This window comes from Trichechus manatus, unplaced genomic scaffold (genome assembly GCF_000243295.1).
Source record: "Trichechus manatus latirostris isolate Lorelei unplaced genomic scaffold, TriManLat1.0 scaffold00088, whole genome shotgun sequence".
NCBI lineage: Eukaryota > Metazoa > Chordata > Mammalia > Sirenia > Trichechidae > Trichechus > Trichechus manatus.
This window is the reverse complement of record NW_004444024.1, coordinates 6192533-6212325: the sequence shown is the minus strand read 5'-3', so window position 1 is coordinate 6212325 and position 19793 is coordinate 6192533. Positions and strand designations below refer to the sequence as shown.

The 19793-nt window shown below is 35.7% G+C and overlaps 1 protein-coding gene across 7 annotated transcripts in view; it reads right to left on the bottom strand.

The window, feature by feature from the left end:
* EMSY (EMSY transcriptional repressor, BRCA2 interacting) overlaps window positions 1–19793 on the bottom strand; it is a 103700-nt gene that overhangs the window by 9398 nt on the left and 74509 nt on the right. For 5 of the 7 annotated variants that reach the window (XM_004381982.3, XM_023736576.1, XM_023736577.1 and 2 more), the window contains 6 exons: window positions 16989–17125; window positions 14379–14552; window positions 12505–12703; window positions 4155–4319; window positions 2183–2338; window positions 1113–1154 (listed from right to left, as the gene is read on the bottom strand). In XM_004381982.3, the coding sequence (XP_004382039.1) occupies window positions 1113–1154; window positions 2183–2338; window positions 4155–4319; window positions 12505–12703; window positions 14379–14552; window positions 16989–17125 (873 nt within the window). The remainder of the gene's footprint in view (window positions 1–1112; window positions 1155–2182; window positions 2339–4154; window positions 4320–12504; window positions 12704–14378; window positions 14553–16988; window positions 17126–19793) is intronic. The other 2 variants (XM_023736578.1, XM_004381983.3) reach the window with 1 other exon arrangement.

Here is a 19793-nt window from a genome sequence, read left to right as displayed (position 1 = left end):
CTGGCTGCATGCTTAGAAAAGGCATAGTGGGATGTCCAAGAGTAAAATGACCACTACAGAAATCAATGTAAAAACGCCATCTATGTATTATAAGGACAGAACTTTAAAACTATCCAGTGAAATATAAACAAGTTTTATTTATTTTTATAATTGATTCTATCTATATTCACCAACGCAATTTTTCTACTGTTGTTGTACATATGCCAACAACCGACAGAAGAGCTTACAGGCAGCATCATCAGTATTGTTTTCTAAATTTACCGCAGCACCCTACTGTATGTCACAGTACATTTTATATGTACATTTTTAATTATGTGAGTTAAAAATTTTAGGGCCATGTGTGCTCAACCAAAAGGAAGTCAAGATTTACATTAAAACAACTACTAAAATCATTTATAATATGATTGAGTAGGAGAAAAAACAATCATACTAATATTAAAAATAAGCAAGTAAATTAATGAGTTTTTTTTTTTTATGGAAGCATCATCAGAAATGTACAACATCTGAAAATTAAGTGAGTTTCTGATTATCAGATTAAACAGAACATTTCTGCTACCCATAGTAATTTACATAACGACTACATTAATTTTTTTAATTATAGATTTAATAGAAGATAAACTAAAACCATTTAAAAATAATCCTCATTCAGGATACTATAAGTCTCTTCACAGTAATTCCCCAGAGTTGAGGAAGGTTAGAGAAAACTAACACCCACTGCAGGATGGTACAAGGGTCCACAACCAGGCAACTGGCTTTGAAGTCAAAGAAAAAGCTCAACGTCACTAGGGGTATGATGGGAGGAGACTGTAGAAGGAGGTCACAGAGTGAACATTTGGAAAATAGCTGCAGTGACCTTAAGTGGGCCATATACACCCCAGAAAATAGTCACTTATTTCTTTAAACAACTCTTATTTTTTCTAGTGTCAAATTGCTCATTTCTGAGAAAGAATCCCACTATTCTCTACAAAAGGAAAATCTCTGTCCCTTTCGCTAAGTGGAGCTTACCTTTCCTCTACCAGATCAGAGTAGAGCGCATCCATTTAAATGTTTCTCCCCCCAAAACAATGGTCTTTTATCTTCAATTATGCTACACATGGATGCACACCACTTACCTAGAAGGGGAAAAGCAACCTCTGTCCCCTCATCAGTGCATTCTGAAAAGGATAAGTAAGGGAAGAAATCATAGGTCTTTTCGTCTATTTACCATTTGATAATCTACTACTCTACCCCCAGAGGTAAATACCGGTTTCCCCAACATATTGCTCTCTGCTTTAACTAGCTTTCTGCTAAGTATCTTTAAAGAAACACCCAAGATACTTTGCACAATCTTTTTTTTTTCAAACTGCATTTTCCCTTTGGGTAATTTTAACTCATTAGTCTTAATAACGTGTCCTGAAATAATGCCAAAGAATTCCTTTTCCTCTTCGGTATTTACATCCTTCAAATATTTTTAACTTTGTGTTCTTCTTTAATCACCCCTTAAGAAAACTTAAGATAGGAGTTCTTTACATATTGCCTCATAAATCATCTCTCCTACTCCTTAATTATTCACATTACTATTCTCTGAAATATTTCAAATCTGGAGGTAATGAAGTGTCCAAAACAGAAAGCAGTATTCCAGGTGTGGTCTCACCAGAATGAGAGAAAGAATCTATTATCCTTCCTATTCTATTTCTCCATGTATGCCATCCAAAAATCTCATTAGCATTTTTGGCTGCTGGACCACATTTCAAACAAGTATCTAATTTGCTTTCCATCAGAACTCCTAAGTATTTACAGGGATTAAAGGTTTTCCACATTTTGTTTTAGAAAGGTTGAATTGTATACCTTCTTTCTCCCCTGACCCATCTGCCCCAAAACTAAAAAATCCAGATGCAAGAAAATACTTATTCTTACATAAAAGATGTTTTATCCTCTCTCTACAACTGTTGCCCTATATTCACAGAAGTTATTTACGGCCAACTTGTAGTTTTATATTACTTGCAAACTTCGTAACATCCTATTGATTTTCTTCTAGTCATTAAAGACAGGGTAACCCTAATAACAATATAAATTTGCTCTGAGAGCAAACTGGAAATATAAAGAAAATATATATATCCTTATTCTCCCCCAAATAACCATCCCATGAAATTCAGAAAGGTAGCTCTCCTACCTTAATACTACTTTTTAATAGGACACCTACCAGTAGTGATGTATTCAGCAACTAGTTCTGACTCTACCACAGCAATTGATGGACTCTCAGGAGAATGTCTCTTTTCCTGGGTCATCTGAATAGGCACTGCCATTTGACTCAAGTCAATAGTGGGTTGTCTTGGTTTAGATTCCAATTTTTCCTTTACTGCATAAAAAAGTCAGGGGAAAAGTTAACTTTATTATAAACAGGTACCAAAACCAGAGTTGTCCATGGGAATAATGAACCAGTCCTCTGGGGTGCCACACTGGCAGTGATTAAGGAGGCAGTGAGTTGAAAAGAAAGAAGAACTGCTATGTGTGGCTCTACAGTACACAGCTTGCACAACCATACCCGACAGCCTAACAAGAAGGTGCTTTAAACCAAACCAAACCAAAAAAATCTGAGACTCGTATACAATTAGGCTAAAATCCCCTCTACTATCACTAGGCCAAACAACCGGGTTTGTTATTTCCCTGGTATAGACTCTCCTTAGGACATTTCCTTTACTCTTCTTCAAGGTAGTCCCTGGTGTTCTTGAGTTCACCAACCTAAAAACAAAGGGTAAATAAGCAGTGCACAGTATGATTTGCTCTAGGGCACATCTACCCAGAATAGCAAAACACAGTGACCAGTTTAATTCCATCTATTAAAAATTCAAGGTAATCGTGAAAGAAATGTCACAATCTCTTCAATGACTCTCAAAGAATAAACATTTTTAGGGTTATGAAAAAATGGCCTCTCTGTTCCTGCAAAAATGTCTGATGGGGTGGTCTGGAATCAAGAATGGTTTCAGTGGATAGACTTACTTTCTATCTTATTTCTGCTTTCTATTTTTTTAATTTTATTCTTATTTTTTAAATAAAATCTACTCATTTAGTTCCCACCCTCTAACTTTTAAAGTTGTGCTAAGAGGATGCTGGCTATAAGGCATTAATGAAAATAGCTGAGTGTGTTAAAGACAAGAAGTTGAGGAATGCCTAAGGCCAAAAATAACACCAATAGAAGTATTAACCAAAGACTTAAATTAAATGCTAGCATCTCTGAGTAGTGTACGGTAGATGTTACAATAAATAGTAACCAGTAATTAAGTCCACTGAATGATCATACAAATTATTCCCACCAAGTATATAATGTGACTAAGTCAAAATAATCATTTAAACAAAGAAAGCAAAACAAAACCAAAAGAATATAAAAGTCACCCCCTACAAGTAGAGGAGGCCTTGAACTAGGAATTAAAAGACGTGGAGTCTCACTCCGCTACTTAAACCAAACGGGTAACCTCTCGGGATCTCAATTTATTTATCTATAAAATGAAAGAACTGAATGAGATAATTGCTGGGGTCCCTTAAATACTCTGACAATCTTTGACCTATTATAACAGAAAAGTCAGTATAACTAACACTAAATATCTTTGATAGACTCTAGGACAAACCTGTAACTAGAAATACTGATAGGATCTTATTAAACGAGGATAGGTTTGCATAGAAGCTCACTCATACTAAGGAATAAATCTAAAGATCAAATTAAAACATTAGCAAGAGGCCATTAACAATGTTTTATGACCACAAAACTCTCTACCAATATCAAGATGGATGGCAGGAGCCCTTTACTCTGCCTCCTGCTAGTCTTGATTAGAACTGGCAACTGCACTGCATTAATCCTTAATGCTTAGAAGTGATGGACCTACTCCTTTCTGGTGGAAAGAGGCAACAGGATTGTCCATTTTAAGCAGGAGCCGAAGAGGAATGGGCTCTGCATTTTTTTCTTCTTTCTACTGACTGTAGTCTATTGGTCCTTCAGTACTCCCGTGCACCTCTTAATGAACTGACAAGTAAACAGACTGTACCAATCACTGCAGACAAGTCCAGAGGGGGGACATGTGCTCAAATAATAACAAGGAAAATACAACAGTAGTAGTATTTTAGCACAACCCATCTCTAGAGAAAACATGCTTCATTCAATTGAGCATGTGAATTCATACCTGTTGTCTGTTGGAGTTCTAACAGAGCTTTGATTGTTGAAGTAGCTGATTGTGATTCACTGGATACATCCTGATAAATTATGGTGGGGCTAGTCTCCATTGCAATCTCATGTTCTGACCAATCCTGACGCCGGGAAGCAATTACATGAACTACAGGCTGGGAATCTGTTTTATATTAGTTAAAAAAAAACAAACCCTATAAACAAAGTTTCTCTTAAAAAAAAAAAAAAAAAAAAACAATTTGTTTTTGTTTTATCTTTGTATTTATTGTAACTTCATGCTTTATCTCCCCAACAAGACTGTAGGCCCCAGAGGGCATAAAGGTCTTTCACTTCTGTATTCACTTATTCATTCACTGATTCAACTAGGCACCAGAATTTGCCAGAATCTATATTTGGCATTAACAACATAAAGGAGCTCACAGAATTATCAGAGGATGCTCAAGAAGCACACAATCTGGTTGGGGAGACAGACATGTAAAAAGACAAAATACAATCCAATGTGATAACTGCTATAATAAATAGGTGTGCATTTGTGTAGGTGGGTACATGTTTGTGTCTAGTAAGAACAAAAGGCTGAAGGAGTCTTATTTACCCCAATGCACCTGAAAATGGTTCTGTATTACAGCATGAGCACTCAGTCAACACTTATTGGATGGCTGAATTACTGAAAGGAAATCCTGTTCACCAACAGCAAGAAAGGACAGATGACCTAGAAGGAGCATGATATAATAGGACAAGTATAACATTTGGAGTTAAAAGTTGTGGGTTACAGCCCTAGCCCTATCAATACTAGCAAGCTGATTCTTTGGGTCTTAATTTCATCATTTCTAAAATGGAAACAATAAAATCACCTCTCTAACTCGTAAGATTTCAGAGGATAAAATAAAATGAAATATGTAAAAGAGCTTTATAAACTATGCATGACAATAGAAATATTATTATTGTTGTTATTATGGCCTGAAAGTTCTCTCTCAATTCTAAGACTCTGTTAGTTTCAAAAGAAATTACAGCCCTAATTCAAGGTTTACTATATTCATGCTATACAAGCATGTATATAAATACTAAATGTGCATCAAATCAAGCAACAAATTATTTGAGTTTTCCACCTATAAAATAAGCAGGTTGGACTAGACTATCACTAAGTTCCTAAACTCCTTTTTCCAAGACACCATACAGAAAATTGTGGAAGATATAAAGGCATGATCCCTATCTCAAGTTTACATTATAACGGGAAAAACATATTCAAATAGAACAGCCTTCTTGAAGAAAACAAAATCAATACTCAACAGATACGGAATTTTTAATTACCATTAATAAACTGTATTTTCCGGAAACACTGGGTAGAATATATGCCACCCCAAGGATGTATAATGTCCACTAAACTTCCAAAAAAAATGCAGAAGACTGAAGCATATTATCTTACAATATCGAATGCCATGTGAAACATAGTAGTTTTTCTTTACACATCCTAAGTAGATACATAGAATTTAAACTTAAGAGAACTGATTAGGGAATAACTCCTTTTATGTAACCTAAATTCTCAAACTTAAGAAATCTTCATGATGATATAACTACCTCTTGGTTAGCTGAAAGGACCTATAGGTAAAGAACAACTTTGCAACCCAACTCTATGAGACACACTGAAAGTTCAAAAGTGAGATGAGGTAGAAAAGGACTGGAAAAGGAAGACAAATTTCCACAAGGGAGCACCTGTCAGAGACCATTACCCAGAAACATCATCCTGTAGGGAACAGAGCAACTGCTCACTCTCTTTCTGCTCATAGTCAGCTGATCACTATAAAGTATCACTGCAACAACCCAACAGCTGTGACACAGAATAGGAGCATAAACCCAGATCTGAAAACCATTCCTTAAGTGATTCTCCACCCTGCTTTTGGCTTATGCTTATACTGAGATAAATCTACTGCCTATCAAGTCTGATACTGGGGTCAAAGAGTGCAATGACTGGCACACCAGATGCCTGATCTCACCAGAACCATCTGATTATGCAGTGTGCATCCATCTAGACTTCCTTACCTCTCTTGAGGATGGTGACCTGCTGACCCTCAGATGTCTTTCCCCACAAGTCATTCAATAAATATTTACTGGACAACTACTACATGTTAGGTACTAGATATATACACTTTAGTATTAGATCCAAAGGTATCTCTCTATATGGAAGATTGTGCCATATGTTTTTACTCTGAAGGGTCTGTATCACACTTTCATAGACTTGTAAGACCTCTCAGCTAAAAGGAATCTTTAAGTTCGTTTAGTGCTAGATCAATTCTATACCAAAACCTTCACAACAATATCCCCACCAGGCTGGGAGTACCAAAGAATTTACTACTTTCTAAGACAGCTTCCTTCCATCTCTGAACAGCTCCAATAATTAGAAAGGTCTTCCTGTGATTTCTCTCCAGTGGTTCTAGTTTCCATCCACGTATTCAGAGACCTTTTCCCTCTTTCATGCAATAGTCCTTGAGATAACTGATTACAGTGCCCGTGTCCCTCCAAACCCAGCCTTTCCCGTATCTTCTCTCCTCCAGGACAAATATCTAGTTTCCACCAACCATTCCTCATACAAAGTGATTCTCAGATGGCTTACCCACCTACACCATCTCTTCTAAATTCAACCCAAGATGTCTATATCCCTTCTGTAATGCAATATGTACCTAACCTCTAAAGTACTGTCATGAAGCCCAAGGCCTTCCCAATATTTAATTTCCTGGACAGCATCACACAAAATGTTCCAGGAACTTTAGTTGCCTCGAGATATTCTGCAAAAGAAGGGCTTCATAGTCAAAAAAGTCATTTTACATTATATATTCCACTCTTCATCTATCACAATATATATCAGCACAAAATGGCTCTGAAAAGTCTTACAAAAAGTATGTTTTCTTTAACTCAGGTTTATTCCCCTCCCTCACTCTGACCTATTGAGATGATGCAATTTCAAGAAACATCATCTTAGAAACTGAGTTGTGGCCGTCCCAAAGCAATGTCTTTACAGAATGCATTTTTGTATTTGCCTCATACTTTGTTTCATTTTAAATCCCTACCCTTGGTTTTGTCTCCTTGTTCTCTTCCTTTTTATTTAATATAATCTTGTATTCAATTTATACCTTAAATCTTTTGGAAATAAGGCAGAACATAAAGAAATATATACATAGCTCTAATCGCCAGAACTGAGGTGCAGAGAGCAACGCGGTCTCACAACAAAGGCATCTAGAACTCAATGAGGCTAGCATAAGAGCTGTGGAAGGTATATGACCAACTCTTTAGTAAGTGATTTAGGCAAGTATAGCCTTGATACATTAGGCTTGGTCACCTAGCTATCTATCAATTATCTAAGCAATAGTCTAGGTGTACATCACTTAGAATACCCATTCACAAGATTATGAGGAACTCCAGAAAGGAAATAACATTTTGGATTCAGGCAACAAATAAAAAGAGTCTATAAGGCTGATGCTTATATACTCTATGCCACAGTCATTATGGTTGCCAACTCAGGGCTAGCTAGCCTCTTTGCTAAATACGGGATATATAAAAATGAATATGATCCTTGCCCTTGAAAAGCTAGTAGCCTAGTGGAGATGAAAACAATTATAATAAGTAAACCAAAAACAGTACAAAATAAAATGGTCAATGTTAAAATAGCTGGTAGTACAAAGCAATATTGGGACCATAGTGTGTTAAGGAGTGATTAACCCTCTGAAGGTAATCAACAAAAGCCTTACAACAGAGTGATGATGAAGACTTCTATTCTAGTTTGTGAGGAGATAGTTCAGGAATAAGGAACTGGGCCTAACCTGCTCATTCATGGGGGTAGAGGATAAAAGGAGGAAGTTTAGATGTAATTTTAAGGGAATCAAGTGGAATCAAGGGATTCCCTTGGCATAAAATATACATATTATAGGACTTTTATAAGGGAAGTCATCAGAAAAACGACCTAAAGTCAAAAAAAGGTTGATTCTCTCTTGCAGTAGAATGCCAACTATTATTTGTACAAAGAATGACAAACTTTAGAAAATCATCAGTGGAGACTAAAACTAGTGGATAAACGTTTGATGAGGAACATGATATTTAGATAGTCTTAAAATATCTCCACACAAATTACTATTGATCTCAAAGACAAATATTTAACTTCACAATGGAGAAAACTCAGAGACATCATCTTAACTAAATGATAGAAGTTAACGGCATCAATATTTGGACAAACTGACATGTGCCTCCTGATATAATAAAACTGAGGACACATCACCACATCTGTGGAATTCCTACTAAATCTAATCATGAAGAAACATCAGACAATATCAATTTAAAGGGATAGTCTGCATAGTAAGTAGCCTAGAGTCTTCAAAAATGTTAAGGTCAAGAAACACAAAGAAAGGCTGAGGGCCTAGTCCACGTTAAAGGAGAATAAAGAACCATGGCAGTTAAATGTAGCTAAATGCAATGTACGATCATGAATTGGATCATGAACAAGAGGAAAAAAGCTATAAAGAATATTACCGGACAACTCGTAGTTCAATATGGACTGTAGATCACATAATAATAACAATGTTAAATTTCCTAACTTTGATAATTGTACCTTGGTTATGGAGAGAATAAAGGAAAAAAAAAAAAAAAGAAAACATTGCCATCAAGTTGATTCCAACTCATGGCAACCCCATGAGCTACAGAGTAGGACTGTTCCATAGAGTTTTCTTGGCTATCATCTTTACAGAAACAGATTGCCAGGCCTTCCTTCCATGGTACTGCTGGCTGGGTTTGAACCACCAACCTTTAGATTAATAGCCAAATGCAAACTGCTTGTGCTACCCCGGGACCTTCCATGAAGAGAAATAATCCTTAGGAAATACAGACCTACAAATTTAAGTTTTCAGGGGTAAAGGAGTATCATGCTTGCAACTTGCTCTCAAATAGTTAAGAGACAGAGACAAAGCAAATAGGGCACAAAGTATACAAGTCATGAATCTATGTAAACAGTATGCACAGGAATTCTTTTTACTATTCCTGCCAGTTACAAAGTTTGAAATTACATCAAAAGTAAAAGTTACTTAAGAAAAAAAAAGGAAAAAAGGGGATAAAAACTACAAAGCAATGTAAAGAAAAAACAGACAGCTATGTAGCATCTATATTCCCAGTAATTATGGCCCTTGTACAATTTAAAAACCAGCATGATTTTAGACTGACCAAAACCTTAATCCCCTTGTCTTTAAATCACAACATATATAATCCTATCCCCCTGGCTTTGTGAGAATATACTAAGAAGCTATACAAGGATATGAGGGAAGGGACAAACTCAGATTATAAAAAACTGGCTTTATAGTCAACTATATTAGATATGCCTATTCAGAATTGTGAAAATTCTCAGTATTACAGAATATTTTTAAAAGAAACAATACACAATGAAAGATAGAGAATAAGTACAAATAGATGAAATCATATATAAATTACAAAAGAGCAGAAAACCTCACACATAATCACTTTTTTAAAAACAGCCAAACATTTATCCCTTCTTAGAATGAAAACTGAAGACTCACTAATGATAATGGCACGTTTGAGAAGTATTGATTGTCTTACAGGTCCCTTAGGAAAGGACTCGCAATTTCAAAGTATAACCTGAGATTATGTATAGATAGATAGATAGATCTAGAGATCTCTACTGTTTGTGCCCCCTTTAGCACGAATGCATACACTAAACATTTTACCTGATTTCCATGAAAAAAAAAATGTCTCAAGGGCAAAAAAAAAAAAAAAAAAGCTAGAATTATTCAAGGAGCTAGACTCAAAAATAAAAGAGGATAAAGCAGCTGATCTGTTAAACTATGAGTGGAATCTGTAAATATCAAATCAGTAAGTTTAAAAGAAATTATTAGAGAATAAGCATCACTCCACTGCAACTAGCACATAAACTGATTCATAATCAATATAGAACGACAAAGTGAATTTTAGCAAACTAATTCAGAAAATATTACTATCTTAATAACATGTTGAAGAAAACTATCCACTTTCTGAAATAAGTGGCATATTGTTTGTTAAAAATCAACATTTCTATTTTTAATTCATGAATTTTTGGGGACCATTTCAAAAGCTACCTACTTCATGAAGCTCTTTCTCATCATCTTCTCACTAGAGTGTAAGCTTTCAGCCTTTGGGTTTTTTGGGTTGTTACTAATAAAATTCTACCTAAAACTGGAGAGTCCCCCCCGCCACCACTTTAATTAATTGTACTTTAGATGAAGGTTTACAGAACAACTTAGCTTCTCATTAAACAGTTAGTACACATACTGTTTTATGACATTGGTTAACAACCACACAACACAGCAACACTCTCCCCTTCTCAACCTCAGGTTCCCTATTACCAGCTTTCCTGTCCCCTCTTGCCTTCTTGTCCTTGACCCTGGGCTGGTGTGCCCATTTAGTCTTGTTTTGTTTTATGGGTCTGTCTAATCTTTGGCTGAAGGGTGAACCTCAGGAATGACTTCAGTAGTGAGCTAAAAAGGTGTCTTGGGGCCATACTCTCAGGGGTTCTCTAGTCTCTGTAAGACCAGTAAGTCTGGTCTTTTTTTGTGAATTAGAATTTTGGTCTACACTTTTCTCCAGCTCTGTCCAGGACCCTCTAATTGAGACCCCTGTCAGAGCGGTCAGTGGTGGTAGCCGAGCACCATCTAGTTGTGCTGGACTCAGTCTGATAGAGGTTGTGGTAGTTCTGGTCTATTAGTCCTCTGAACTAATCTTTCCCTTATGTCTTTGGTTTTCTTTATTCTCCCTTGCTCCAGATGGGGTGAGACCAGTGGTATATCTCAGATGGCTGCTCACAGCTTTTAAGAACCCAGATGCTACTCACCAAGGTAGAATGTAGACCATTTTCTTTATAAACTACGTTACACCAGTTGAGCTAGATGTTTCCCGAGACCACAGTGCCCATGGCCCTCAGCCCAGTAAATTCAGTCCCTCAGGGAGTTTGGTTGTGTCTATGGAGTTTCCAGAAACCCTGGTGGCATAGTGGGTAAAAGCTGGGCTGCTAACCAAAAGGTTGGCAGTTCAAATCCACCAGGCGCTCCTTGGAAACCCTATGGGGCAGTTCTACTCTGTCCTGTAGGGTTGCTGTGAGTCAGAATTGACTCGACAGCAACAGGTTTGTTTTTTTTTAATGGAGTTTCCATGAGCTTGCCTTGGACAGCTTGTGCTGGCTTCCCCAGTACCTAATACTAGAGCTTTATGTGTGCATTTTTATCCCCTATTCTAGATATTAAGTTCCTAGAGGGCAAGAACTAGATTTTATTCAACCTCTGTAGGGTCAAGCACAATGTACACAGTATAAGCTAGTAAGTGGTTGTCAAACTGAATTAATGGAATAATCAGCAATTTGACCCATGTAAGACCAATCTGGAAAGATTCCAGATTTAGAAGTTAATAATAATAGTGTTTGTACAATATGAACAATTTATATTAGAAACGTGAAGGCTAAGAAAACACTCCAGAGAGGATAATGAGGAAGGAAGAGAGAGAAGCAGTGAGTGAGGAATGAGCAAGGAAAGATAAAGAGCTCTGCCTAGATGTATCAGAATGTATAAGCATAGGTATAAATATACCACCTGACAATAAAGGCAGTTGAGATAAGTGACAGATATGAGTACTAGGTTTGTAGATCTCAAAGCCTATGATCATGAGTTTATTTCAAGAGATTTCCCAAAAGAAGAATAACATGATTAAAATAGCACTGAGGACAAAGAGCTACCCAGCTGGAGAGTCTAGCTTCATAGCTCCCTCCTTGTAAGTCGGATGACCATACAATTATCATCTAAACTGGGATACCTCTGAGTGAAAGGGGGTGCCATTAATAATTATGCTAGTACACAGGTATAAATTAGGATTGTCCCATGTAACTTGGAATGTATGCTCACCCTACTTACAGTCCATTTTAGCCCACCTCTGGCCACCTTGATTCTTTCGCAAGGTTCAGCAACAATCACTTCAAAAGGCTATATTCATTTTCTGGCGTACTTCTTCCCCTACTTACCCAAACCAAACAAGAAGAATATGAGAATTACCATCTGGGAATCATGGCTGTGTCTAGTTTAACAGTACCTACCTGACAAAATCATCATCTTAAGTTTACCAATTATTTAATGAGTACAAGCCATGCAGGAAAGAATGGTAAGCCTTACCAAAAATAAAACTTCAGCCATTGACTTAATATCAAACAAAAGAAATCAAAAGAATCAACAAATTAAAACGTAAAAATCTGTTTTGAAATTCCTAGATGCAATTCTATTTTAGTACTAGGGCACTATGTCAGTAGTAATTATGTAAATCAGAAGTAAAATGGATCTTACCTTGGGAACTTTGGGAGGACTCTGTAGAAGAGGAACTACTATCTGTGTAACTCTGTGGTTCTTCTTTTCCCTCCTGAATAGATGAATTACCAGCCTCTGCTACCCTGGATGCTTGCTGTAATGTTTCTGTTACCAGCTGCCTTGTTTGTTCACTAACAACTGTAGCTTGAAACGTCACTGGTTTAGGTTTAATAAGAACCTAGAAGAAAAGTGGAAATAATATCCAAATGAAATTTTAGAGCACTATTTAAAATGTTAAACTTCTAGGTCATGAACTAATATTTTCCAGACATGGAAACCAGCATTCTGTCCATTTATCATGCTTTGGGCATAGCACTGTTCATGAAAGACTAATTCAATCTATGGACAAATTACAGTTAAGCCACATACAACTTTTTAAGTGGTACATGCCAGATCGCAACAACCATGATTCTGACAAGAGCTTTTGCCCCTATTTTTTGTTGCCTAAAATGACTTTAGGAGTCATTTTACAGCTGTAGGATGTATAGTAGGATGATAGCCACAAGCTAAGGATGGCAGAACAGAAAGACACAAGGAGCCTAGATTCCCACCGGGAATTTCTGAGCCACAATATCCGCCCAGTATTGCCTCCCTCTGAACTTTTATTAGCGTAATAAAAATAAACCCCTAATTTGCTTAAGGCACTATTCTTCTGGTTTCTTTCTATTAGCAACCAAAGGAAAGTCCTAACTGACAAACCTGTACAAAGTAAACTTGCTTGAGACCTAAGGCATCTTTGAAGAAAACCCCAGAGGAACACTGATTTAGACAACTATAAGAAGCAATATGGAATGTGATGGATCAACTTCCTCACAAAGGTTAAAACAATAGGCAATGAAACTAGTGAAATGGGAGAAAATTTTCAAACTGGGCAATTCCATTTCAAAATGTGGACTCTTTGAGTTGACTTCAGTTGGGTCCATGGAAGAAAAATGTTAACTCACCACAATTACTTTTATTTCAACCATATGTAAGATTCTAAACCTTTTCAGACTCAATATTAAGTTACTCAATTCCAAGAATTCAAGAATGAAAACATAGCCTGTACTTATACATATGATGGAGAAAACAAAATTGTTACTGATGAAAATCAATAGGCAATTTGGACAGCTGTCTTATTTCTAATTACAAAATTTGTTTTTAGATATATAAACTATTTGGCTATGATTCTAAGGGAACAGATTCTAAAGGCAAATTATTAGTTTATAGGTAAATTAATACTTTTTACAAAAATTCTAGGATAGCATTTCTCAACCAAAGTTCTAAACACTCATTGATACTGCTCCATTTGATGTTCTCAGAAAAGCAGTTAAATACCTGCAAAATAAATGACAGCCTAGCAAATAAGATTAAATTCTGAGCCTCAAATTCCCAAGCAAAATTTGGGAAAAGTTCCTTTATTTTCTATTTATTAAAAAATGAACAGATCTCTAGCTTTTCCATACTTTAGGGTTCAAGTGAAGCAGATTTTATAAGTAAATTACATGCTTTTGAAGGCCATGTTAGCTTATAAAAAGTAAATACTTTTCTTTGATAGATTCTGAGTAACTGTCATCCTCCCTTAACCATTTACTCTTCAAGTAACAATATGCACTTTCAGCAAATTTTATTCCAGGAGGACTCTTTCTCCAATCTTTGTTGATGGCATGACCCAAATATTTAGAAATCTAGAAAGTGCTGAAGAGAGAAACACAGGTTTTAAAATTAGATAAATACACATTCAATTCTAAGTTTTAACAACCTGATATTTTTCTCAAGATTACCAATCTTTTCCTTCATATTTCTTCCTGGAAGTTTTAGGAATTTATAAAATATACAAAAGCCAAGAAAAATCACCAGATCTTATAGCTTACCTGTGTTTTCCCTTGCTGTCCATAAACAATTTTTGTTGGGATGATTTTAGCTGCTGGTTGAACTGTGGAACCTATTCCTTTTGGCTGAGTTACAATCATTTTGGTGATGGGTCTTGTAGCAGTGATGATAGCTGGTTTTGTTCCTGTTGGTACTGTCTGAATAGTCTTCTCTCCCTAAATTGAAGTCAATGATTACATAAGAAATTCATATGCACTTAAATGATAAATCACATTTTAAATTCCTTAAAACCACCAATTACAGAATGGTTCTACCAGGATGATGAGAAAAAGACTGTAGACTATATGACAAAGTACAAAGTTTCTAAGTGATCAAAAATCCTAGACTTGGTTGAAATGACCTTAGAAGTCACCTCACCAACTTTCTGTCCAAAGAATTATTTCTTGATGAGTGAATTTTTAAAAAAAAAATCATCTCATGTAAGAATATTATACTGTCCCATTCATACAATATATATAGTAAAATAGAATCAGAAAATTCTGAAGACTATACACTAAAAGGTTAACAATGACTATCTCTAAGAATTGGGACTATAGGTCTCCCCTCTATACACATATTAATGTTTATTTTCTAATTTATCTGAAAAGAACATAAATAAAAAAAAAAATTACTGTGTAATATACCAGTAGCTAAATGTACACACAAACAATAAACTCCCTAAATTCCCCAAATATGAAATTATAAGAATATATAGTGGAATGTCTCTGTGAAAAAGTCTGGGAAAGAGATGAAATCAGCAGAGATAATAACATTCTAAGGTTATATGGAAAAATATGAAGGAAAATCTTAAGGAGCTTCCCCACATTTTACTATTAGTATGCTACTAATATCACTTTAGTCTATTAACTAAACAGCTTAAGTCCATTAACTTTTCACCATTTTCTGCATTTTTGTCTGCTTTATTCTTAAGGTATCATTTTATGGTCATTCATGGACTTAAGTCTTTTTACTTGAACTTAACCAAAATAAGTTCAAATATAGTGACTTTACTAAATTATTAAAATTATAAATTTAAATCCATAAAATTAAAGAGGGAATTAAAGGATCATAAATTTCTCATCTTATCAGTTTTTCCTAATTTTTAGCCATCATCATCTAAATATGCAGCCATCTAAACTTAGTAAAGCATTCCGGGAAACTGGCGAAAAGCAATCACTCCATGAAAATGAGCTAAATATGGTTACAAATCTCCTAAATTTAACTATCTGCTATATTTACCTAAAGAAAATAAGAGGTGTCTGCCAATCACGTGGTTTCTTATTTCCACACACACTCTCTTCACAGCAACATCTCTGGAAACCAGAGCTCTAGCTCATTTGACAAGAGCCGCTAGTTTGCAAGTGGGCATGTCTCTCAAATAGCTCACCAGGCCCTGTCCAAGTATCATAACCCATATAAAGCTAATCAAAACCAATTAAAGTTATTTTTTTAAAAAGCTGTTCTGATATGTGTGAGGGGCATGCACAGGTGAGCAAGTAGTGAATACAGGTGCATATGCATCATATATACCTAACCATATGATTACACACAACTCTTTGATCTATGTGACCCTAAGACCTAGGGTACATGGCATTCCCTCTTGTATATCAAGTTCTATGGAACTTCAAACCATACTATAAAGGGTTCTCAAAATCTGAATTCCAACCCTGGCTTTACTTTTGGCTTACTCAGTGAACTCAGGCTACGAATAATCTAAGTTTTCCCATATATTGAAAAAATCTAATGCTGGGCCTGTACCAGCATTGTAAGGAATGTAATACCTAAGAAGCTTTTAGGAAATCTACTTAAATGAAATACAGCATTCTATTTTCTAACAAAGTCAGGCAAGGTAGGTACACTACCAAGCCTAAACAGTCAGTTAAGTACCAAGAGTAATAATAATAAGAAAACCATTTACTGAGGACTTCCTATGTGCCAAGCACCTTTCTAAGCACTTCCAAAACAGCTACCAGTTACTAAACAACCTTATTGGTAGATATTATCATCCCCAATGTGCTAATGAGGAAATTAAGGACTAGAAAGGTTGAATAAATTACCTAAGGTCAAACTACTACAATACTAAGAGACAAAGCCTAGGTTTGTCTAACTCCAATGAGTTTAACTAGTATGCTCAAATGCCTTCAGAATTATAACTAAATCAATTATTTACTTGATATATATTTTTTAACTAGCTCAAAGAAGTAAAAATGAAAGTAACAAATGCCCATAAATTGATTTGGTTTCAATCCCAAATATTTCTCGTTTCCCAGCCTAAATTAAATACTAGGTCAATATTTACTGGCCATAAGCAGGAATAAAATCATCTTCTAACAGGGATCTCCCTCTAGTTAAGCTGAGTGAACTTCTCCATCTGGAACCAAGCTAAGCATCTAAATTATGGTCACAAACATCCTAGCAATAAGCAACATGTTTTAGAAATTACTGTGGAAACGGCATCAGTAGGTGGTGTATCAAGTTATTACATCACAGCAGTGGTAAATCAAGCCATTCTGGCCATTGTGGGGTTCTGAAGTCTTTAGGTAAATATTTGTATAGCTGGTCTTTAAAATCCTCAGTGGACTGCTGAGTCCGCTGTTCAAGCTCTTACTTACTCCAGCATTTAGCAATGTTGTGACAACGTTTTTGCCCGGGAGGCCTTGAATGGTCGTTCCTTTTCCTGTAGTCTTTTGTACAACAATCACATTGGGCTTGGAAGTCATTGGGATTGTAGTGATTTTGGTAGTTGTTCCTTAGAGAAGGGGGAAGAAAAGGAGGCCTGAGTTAAGGACTAGTGATATTTGGTTATTTCTGTTTATACTGTATACAATTAATACATATAGTCAATGTCATCCCTAGATGACGTGAAGGCTGTCAGGAGGATGAAAATGAAGGTTTGGAATAGTAAGTTATAAGTCTTCCCAGAATGAGAGAATATTAAGAACTAACTCTTAAAGTAGTCATCTTTTTGGAATCTAAGGACCTATATGTCAAACCCAGAATCTAAAAACACCACTATAAATTTCCCCAGCAATATTCTTTTCCTGACTAGTTATTGAAATAAATCAGAATCTATTTCATGACAAATATTTTTCCCAAATCCAGTATTATAGCTTTGTGACTAGCATGATGTGGAAAACTCTTCAAGAAAGAAAATAACGAAGAAATTGTTAAATATTTATCAAAATCCACAACACTAGACTCTGGAGAAAATTTATAAAAAGAAATAGCCATATATTTTTGTGTAATTAAAAAAGAGTAAGCAAACATGACAGTCAGACCACGTCACAGATTAAACATGTGCATTTGTAATCCATAGCAGTTTGAAGAGTCTAAATATGAAACTCTTAATTTATACTCCAATCTGACATTTTCAACCATTATGATCACTCCACTTTGATCTACTGATCCAAACATATTATCTTGCCCTCTCTCCCATATCCTTCCACAATTTGCTCCTAGTGTACCTATCAAATTTATGCTCCATTTTCTTCTAAGTGTCCAAGTTGGAAATCCTCGTGCAGATATTTGATTTATTCCTTGCTTCATTCCCTGTATCCCCCAACAAAATGTAAGCCAACTGAGCTACAGACTGTGTTTTTTTAAGTCATTGATTCCTCAGTGTTTGGTACATACTCAGTAATCATTGTTCAGTGAGTATGAGAAAGAACCCAGTTTGCCAAGTTTGTCATGAACATATGTTTTCTTTCGAAATATATCAATGCTAGCTCAACAGGCAGCTTCTCATCCCCTCTGGCTTCCCATGGTGTCTCCCTTGTTCAAGTTTCTCTACCATGTAAATAGTTCTGGTGTTCCCTGTCATATTAAACATCCTTAAAAAAGTAATTTCATCATGTCAAGAACCCAGAACCTGTCAAATTTGGTAAAAAACCTCCCTAATTCCTTTTGTATCTAATTCCAACTTCCTCTCTTGGGTTTCAAAATCCTACATGATCTGGCCCTTAATCTACCAATTTGATTTTATTTGTTCCTAACCCACAACACATACCATAAACTCTATCTAACACGTAACTTCTTCACTATAGATCCTCTGGCTAGTTTCCTAGGTACTGTCAGACTTCAATTCTCATGATTATCCAGCATACACCTCTCCTTCAGTGGGCTTGTTTCTACATTGGTCCTCGAACATGCCAGTTCCAATGCTACTTTTGTTCTTGTAATTTCTTCTTTCTATGAAAGCAGGCATGTCACATTCTTTTTCTATAGGCCTACATATCATCTATCAGATGGCTAAGTCCAGAGTGTATACTCAATAAAAATATCACTGATTAATATATTCTCAAGAAGAAAAATTAAACAAAATTTTATTCTTTTTCACTGGAAAAACTTAGCATTCCTTACGAGAGATTAGAAGTAAGATTACTCTAAGAATATTCTAGCTATGTGTTAATTTTGGCAATATCTGTTACAAAAAAGACTTCACAGTATACTTGTCATCATCCAATGTCTTGTTAGCCCACGTTAACACACTCAGAGGTTACATTAAAATGCACTTGCATCTATGGGCCAGCTTCAAAACTGTTTTTCCTCTTCATCTGCAGTCTCTGAACAGTGGGCTCTTACGAGCCACAAAACCGAAGCTGCCCATTATTCATGTATACCAACTTTAAGTTAACTCCAATCCCTCATATGTGATTGGTTGTAAGTACCTCTTTTGACACTGCAGCCTCTCAAAATATTTGGTTAATAAAAAAGTGTTTTTGGAAAGTACGCATTAAAAATTACCAAGGAAATATAAATCATGCTTCAGCTTTATAGCAAGGCACAAGGACCACTTTTTTTAATGAAACTTGCTTAACAAGTGGATTGTATTTGTACCTACTAAAATGTCTAATCCCTTCCATTACAGAGGTCTGTCGATTTATAAGACAGTTACAAACCAAGTTCACCAACTTAACAAAATGAGGGAAAAAAGTTAGAAAACAGAAGAAAAAGTCACAGCATAAGGAAAAACAAGTACAGTGTTATATTAAAATAGACTATAACTTATCACTAGAATTATCAATTATAAAAGTCTGAAATTCCAGTGAACACATTTCTAAATCTCAGGGGCTACCTACATCGTATTGAAGAAAAAAGTATTACTCATAAAAAAAAGGTCCTACTCTATGCTTTCACAGCACTTGTTGTATTGTTGTGTTACAATACAATGTATATAAATTCATTTGTTTAGCATTCTTTAGGACAGAGAATGTGCCTCATGTACATACCTATGTACCACAGCACCTAGCACAGTATCTGGCTCATAGCATATCCAAGAACTCATCTATATAGTCTTTACTTACAAAGAGTCAAGGTACAATAGGTGCAAATAATTGTGAATCACATTTGGATCATAATGGGCTTGATACTTATGTATTCCTGGGATTCCTATTTAAAAAGAAGATGCCTGTCAAAGC